General features: G+C 55.6%; 2 protein-coding genes across 2 annotated transcripts in view; one reads left to right on the top strand and one right to left on the bottom strand.

Annotated features, from left to right (window-relative positions):
• AGBL5 (ATP/GTP binding protein like 5) overlaps positions 1 to 5823 on the top strand; it is a 16479-nt gene extending 10656 nt beyond the window's left edge. The window contains exons 11-14 of the mRNA XM_021707447.1: positions 2484 to 2636; positions 3691 to 3803; positions 4601 to 4734; positions 5327 to 5823. Coding sequence (XP_021563122.1) covers positions 2484 to 2636; positions 3691 to 3803; positions 4601 to 4734; positions 5327 to 5495 — 569 coding nt within the window. The 3' untranslated portion in view covers positions 5496 to 5823. The remainder of the gene's footprint in view (positions 1 to 2483; positions 2637 to 3690; positions 3804 to 4600; positions 4735 to 5326) is intronic.
• Positions 5693 to 6376, bottom strand: OST4 (oligosaccharyltransferase complex subunit 4, non-catalytic). Its single transcript, XM_008047856.1, has 2 exons — positions 6230 to 6376; positions 5693 to 5925 (listed from the first exon to the last, which is right to left on the bottom strand). Exon 1 carries the CDS (start codon positions 6359 to 6361, stop codon positions 6248 to 6250), a length of 114 nt encoding a protein of 37 aa, XP_008046047.1. The 5' UTR covers positions 6362 to 6376; the 3' UTR covers positions 5693 to 5925; positions 6230 to 6247.
• Between the last annotated feature and the right edge of the window lie 6 nt (positions 6377 to 6382).

Here is a 6382-nt window from a genome sequence, read left to right as displayed (position 1 = left end):
TATTGTAGAGATGAGGTCTCGCTGCCCAGGCGGGTCTTGAACCCACGGACTCAGGCAATCTACTCACCTCAACCTCCCAAAGGTGTGGGATTACAGGCTGAGACACCGAGCCCAGCTCCATATGGGTATTGATTTTTTTTTTTTTTTTTTGAGTCAGGTCTCACTCTGTTGCCCAGACTGGAATGCAGTGGCACCATCATGGCTCACTGCCGGGGTCAAGCAGTCCTCCCTCCTCAGCCTCCTGAGTAGCTGGTACTACAGGCATGCACCACCATGCCCGGCTAATTTTGTGATCCCGTGTAGAGACAAGGTCTCACTATGTCACCCAGGCTGGTCTTGAACTCCTGGGCCAAACAGTCCTCAAATACATATATTTTTAAGTCAGGGTCTCACTCTGGCAACCAGGCTGGGATTACAGGCATGAGCCAGTGTGCCTGAGTTTTTTTTAGTTTGATGGGATCTCTCAGAAGTATTCTTGTTATTGCCTGCTACTGCCCAGTGTAGCTAGACAAGAGGACACTATTGTCGCTTCCTAAGTTAGCGGACTTCTACATCCAACATATGTTGCTTTATGTGGGGCCAAATGGCATGCTGGCACGTCCCATTCTATCCCAGGTCATGGCTCCTTCGGTCTGAGCATCTGGCACCTGCCATCCTCTGTGCCGAGCAAGAGTTTGCTGAGCCCGCAAGCCTCCCTGCCCCACCCCTCACCACCTGCCCTGTGGGGACCCGACCCTTCAGGACTGGTAGTGAGGCTCCATATGGTAGTGTGGCCATATGTCCTCCAACTCCGAGACGGTGGACCTAGGGCATGGCCTACAGTGGGCATCTGCCCAACCCTTACTCAGGTCTCTGGTTTTCCAGGCACTGAGACGGTGCTGAAGATGACAAGGTCCCTGCCCTCGAGACTCAAGTTCCAGTTAACAAGAACACTAGCTAACGTTTATCGAGTACCATGTATCCATATATACTTTACACATACTGAGACTAAAAAGAAACCATAAACTACCAGCTATGGGAACCAAGAACGAAGGTATTCTTCAGGGGAATCTAGGCTTGAAAGAGAAAGAATGAAGGTCATGAGGGAAGAGTCATTCTACCTGTAACAGGCAAGGAGGCTTCAAACTGGTGTCATTTGAAATGAAGCGTGAAAGATGGTCATGGTGGCACTAGAAAAGGAAACAAATTCCAAAGGAACCACATAGCCAGTAGCCAAGAGGTTTGAATGCGCTGTTATAACTTTGGATTTGGACCAGAGATCTTCCAGCTAGGCTCAGTGGCTCAGGCCATAATCCCAGCACTTTGAGAAGCAGAGATGAGAGAATCACTTGAGGCCAGGAGTTCAAGACCAGTGTGGGCATCAGAGCAAGACTCCATCTCTACAGAAAAACTAAAAAAACCAGCCAGGTGTAATGGCATCAACCTGTAGTCCCAGCTACTTGGGAGGCATAGGTGGGAGGATTGCCTGGTCGTCTGTTGAATGTTGTATTTCAACATATATGTGTGTGTGTGTATTCTTGAGTCAGGGTCTTTGTCAACCAGGCTGGAATATAGTGGCACCATCACAGCTCACTGCAGCCACAACCTCCTGGGCTCAAGTGATCCTTCCCCCTTAGCCTCCCAAATAGCTGAGACTAGCTGATTTTTTGATTATTTGTAGAGACGAGGTCTTGCTATGTTGCCCAGGCTGGTCTCACACTCCTGGGCTCAGGCAGTCCTCCCACCTCAGCCTCCACAAGTGCTGGGATGACAGGCATGAGCTGCTACACCTGGCCAGAATAATACTTTCTGGCACCTGTGTGAAAGATGGATGGTAGGAGGAAAGAAATTCAAGCAAGGGAGAGCAGCAGGGAAGCTTTTTCCAAAAGCCTGAATGAGAGTTAAAGACCTGTATCTGGACACTGGCTGTGGCAAGGAAGCCTAAAGGAAGAACTCAGGGCAATGCAGAGGTGGAACGGTCGGGATCTGCTGTAACACAATCCAAATGTAAGAGGGGGCAGACAGGTGGAACAAGGTTTCCAGCAGCTAGGTCCTCCGTCAGATAAGGAGAATGAAGAAAGGAGTGAGCCAGTTTTGTTTTGTCAAATGGTTGTTCAGGAAGAAATGTCTGATGGACAAGCAGAATGAACTGCAGGAGAGAAGGCTGGAGAGGTTTCAGAGTTTAGAATCAACAGAGCCAGAGGCCCAAGGACAGAGTGGGGAGAACACTGACATTTTCAGGGCAGAAGAGCAGCTGGGAGTTAGAGGTACGAGGGAACCTAGGAAAGCTGTTTTAGAACCAAAAGCGTGAACTGGCAGGGTGAGCGCTGGCTGATAAATAGAAAATAAGTGTCAGGTCTCTCTGCCCATATTGTAGTTGCTTCAGAAGATGCTGGTGTGGCGACAAGCTTGCAAACAGGCATCTTCTAACCAGCGGCCAGCCAGGGCCGCCTCGTGGTGCCCACTTACTTGCCCTTTTCTCTGCTTGTGTACCTTCCACTCAGAGCCCCGCAGCCAAGACAGGAGACGGCGGCAGCAGCCACTGAACCATCGTCCTGTGGGCAGCCTGGCTCCACCACCAGCTTCTGCTAACTCTGGCCCAGCCCCCTCACGCAACCTGGGCTCCTGCCTTCTGCCCAGTTCGCTCAGCATACCAGGTGTGTGCCCACTGCCACTAAAATCTGGGTTGGCCCGCCTCTTCCCCTCCCTACCACCCAGGGCTTAGACCAGGCTTCCAACTTAGGCTTCCAGAAATTCCTCTACCTGCACTGCTCCTGACTTCAACTTCCTCTTGACTTGATGTTACGCTGGTCTCTCCAGACCAGGGGACCAGTTATTCTGGTGTCCTAAATCTCCAACACCGATGCCTTTGTACAGGAAGCTGGAATTGGATGAATGTCTTTGTATAATAAAGTAACAGCTAATATTTACTGAGCACTTACATTTACAGTGCCAGGCACTGCTTTACACACTTTATCTCATTTAGTCACTGTTATAGTCAAGGAACCTGAGGACTTTTTCTGCCTGCCAAGTGCCACTTACCCACATTCCCTGACTCTGGGAGCTGGGCAGCATTCGTCAAAACTGGAGAATGAAAAAAACATAGGTATACAGGTCTTCCATCTGTCATGGCAAAATACTGCGTATAACCCCACAATCATACAGAACTTAAGCCATTTGCTCTCCTTTTAGTGACAGACCCCACTGTGGCAAGGCCTGGGTGGGAATGGTTCTGAGGCTCCAATCCAGCACCCGCCACACTCAGCCCACGACTCCCATCCTGTCAGCTGCCCTCAGTCCGCCAGTCTTGGCGAGAGCTGACTGACCCTCAAGTGCTCAACACGACCAGAGTTGGCCCCGCGGCCTGAACATCTGCACCGCAGTTGAGCCTGGGTGGGCTGACTGGCCTCAAACTGCTGCTCGCCACGGACAGACGGGAGCCTCAGCCAGGGCATATCGACAACCTCTGAAGACTACTGGTTGTCGCCTGGGACGGGGCAGGGGAGGACTCGGGATAGGGCAGGGGAGGACGCAGTACATGCTGGTCAGAGACAAGCATGCCGCTCAACATTCTGCAGCGCGCAAGACAGCCCCATGACAGAGCATTCCCCAGCCCCAAGTGCCAGCAGTGCCAGGACTGAGAAGCCCCAAGGAAGTGGCCGCCTCTTCTGTCCGGCCCCAACCTGACGGTCGGTTTCCTCTGTTCTCTAGGGAGCAGCTGCTCCCTCCTGTCCTCGGGGGACAAGCCAGAGGCTGTCATGGTGATCGGGAAAGGTCTCCTTGGGACTGGAGCTCAGATACCCTGCATCAGGACTCGGCTGCAGGTAACATCTTGGGGTTGCCCTGGTCCCAGCACAGAACTGATGACCCAGCAAGGCACTGACGCCCTGGGCTGTGGGAGGGAAAATGCTCAGCACTGCTTTACAGCCGCCCCTCGGCCGCATCAGCTGCCTGGTGCCCGAGTGCCTGCCTGTCCAGCCTCCGCCCCCAGCTACCAGGCCTCCTGCTTGCTTCTGACCTGTGTCCCTGCCAGACGCTCCCCAACCTCAGCCTGCTGGCTCTGGCATTCCCTGCCCCTGCCCTTAGCTTCTCCTCTTCTTTCTGCCCAGACCTGCCCGAGGAGAGTTTCCGCCAGGAGGGGTCCCGGATTCCCCAGGTAACGCGTCTGGTTGCTGCTGCTAGAACAGCCCTGCCACCAACTCTGATTCAGTCCAGGTTCCCATCCTGGCTTGGCCAGAGTTGAGTAGAGGCAGAAGCTCACTGGCTGGGCACAACGTATGCTGCTCAGCTGGGGCAGAGGCGTGGAAGGTCCGACGCCTACCAGCCCTCCGCCATCTTCCTGCAGTGCTTCTCAACTCAGCCAGACCTTGGCCCTGGTGTGGCCACGGAGGTTAAATGCTGGGTCCTTTGCCGCCCTTAGTTACCTGAGACTTGAAGCACATATGTCTCAGACTGTATCCGGGATTCTCTGTAACCCTACCTCACCCTCTCAGCTAGGGACAGTGCCCAGGAATTATCCACGTACCTGTCAACCCTCACACTCCAATGGTCTCAGGCATGGAGACTCACGCAGGAAAGCTCACGGGAGGATCCATCCTGAGCCCACCCCCTGTTCACACAGGCTAGGCCCGGGCTGGGCCGGGGCTCACCGCCGACTGGCAGAAGGATGAGAGGCAGTTCGGGCCCCACCTCCCCTGTCCCCCGGACCAGGGAGCGCAGCAAGCCAGAGCCAGGATCCTGCTCGGCCACACCAGGGTGAGCGCCGGGTTGAGTCTCCCCGCCCCCACCCCAGGCCCCAATCCCACTTCTGCCACTCCAGATGATCGTCTTCCTCTCCTACTTGTCTTGACCCCAAGGACTAGATGTGCTTTCATTAAGAATCTAACTCCTGGGCTGGGCGCAGTGGCTCAAGCCTGTGATCCCAGCACTTTGGGAGGCCAAAGTGAGGGGCTGCCTGAGCTACTTGGTGAGACCTCATCTCCACGATAAATGAAAAAATTAGCCGGATGTGGCAGCACGCGCCTCTAGTTCTGGCTGTGGCAGAAGGATTGCTGGAGCCCAGCAGGTCGAGGCTGCAGTGGCGGGGCACATGCCACTGCACTCCACTCTGGGCGACGGAGTGAGACTCCAACTCAAAAAAATCCCCAAAACTAACCCCTGATGTTTCCCCCACCGTGGCCACAGGCTTCCCTCCACTTCGGGCCCAAGAATTAGGAGCTGGCTGGTTCCAGCACCACACCACTGTAGTCAGCCTGCCTGTCCCTCCCACCTCCATGTCTTGTCTCCCAACTCCGGCTGATGGCAGAGGGGCAGTTTTCACCGCTGCTTCCTCTCCTCTCTGTTACAGGCTGCCTCAGGCCAGGCCCCCACGGCCCCACTCTGCCCCTGCCTCTTCTGTTTCCTGGAGTCCCTTGGACTCCCCATCCTGGACTTGTTATAGCCAGGGTCCCTTGGGCCAATCTGAGGTTTGTTTTGTTCCCAAGTCTCCCCCACTCACTGTTTCTCCCCGAGTCTGACCATGCCTTCATGCCCAGGACGTAGCCCCAAGACGGGCTAACTAGTTCCCTCCGAGCCGCCGATTCCCTGTGACAGCTCAACTCCTTGGGAAGGCGGCCACAAGGTCTAAGACACTGCAGGGCGTTGCCTTGGACAAAATGGGGCCCTGCCACCCTCTCCCTCCCTCCTCGGCACAAAGTTTTGGGACCACAGAAGAGTATATCTATATTTTTATATGGGGGGGAGGGAATAAAAAGCAAGCAGCCCCTCTACTGGACCCTACTCAGGGGCAGCTTCTTGTTCCATGGGGTCAGGAAAGACTTTGAAGAAATAAAAGTTATTTGGAAACTCCAGGTGCAGTTGCTTTGCGTGTGGTGATGGGGAGGAGGGACGAGGCGAAGTGCTAGGGCCCCTCGCCCTCCATCTTGCCTCAGACTACGTCCTGGAGTCCTAGAAGAGAGGGGAGAGACCTGAGGTCAGGAAGACGCCTGCCTGGGACTCCGGCTGCCGCCTCCCGACCCGGCGGCGCCTCCCTCCCTCGGGACTGGGTCCGCAGCGGCCTCGACAGCGGAGGTCGGCCCGCGTCCCCGCCGCCTCGGGGTCCGCAAGAAGACGAAGGGAGGAGGACGGGAGAGGAGAGAAGGGAGGGTAGGGGGAGAGAACCCGACCCGCACGGGCAGGTCGCGAAGCCGCTCCCCGGCCGCCGCCCTCTGAGGGGAGCCTCGAGCCCGCGGCCCGCGGCCCGCGCCATTACCTGCCGGCCGCGCCGCCTTCACTCCTGCTTCTTGGGGTTGTTGACGGCTACGTAGTGGTAGAGGACGACGAGCAGGAAGAGCGACACGCCCAGCATGTTGGCGAAGATGGCGAGCTGTACGTCGGTGATCATCCTGCAAGAACAGGCGCTGAG

The sequence above is a fragment of the Carlito syrichta genome, unplaced genomic scaffold, assembly GCF_000164805.1.
Source record: "Carlito syrichta isolate Samal-C Ts95f unplaced genomic scaffold, Tarsius_syrichta-2.0.1 Scaffold117987, whole genome shotgun sequence".
NCBI lineage: Eukaryota > Metazoa > Chordata > Mammalia > Primates > Tarsiidae > Carlito > Carlito syrichta.
This window is presented reverse-complemented; position numbering and strand designations above follow the sequence as displayed.

What these genes read in the sequence shown, in the direction of transcription:
- OST4 (XM_008047856.1), bottom strand. Translation starts at nt 6,361, where the DNA reads ATGATCACCGACGTACAGCTCGCCATCTTCGCCAACATGCTGGGCGTG.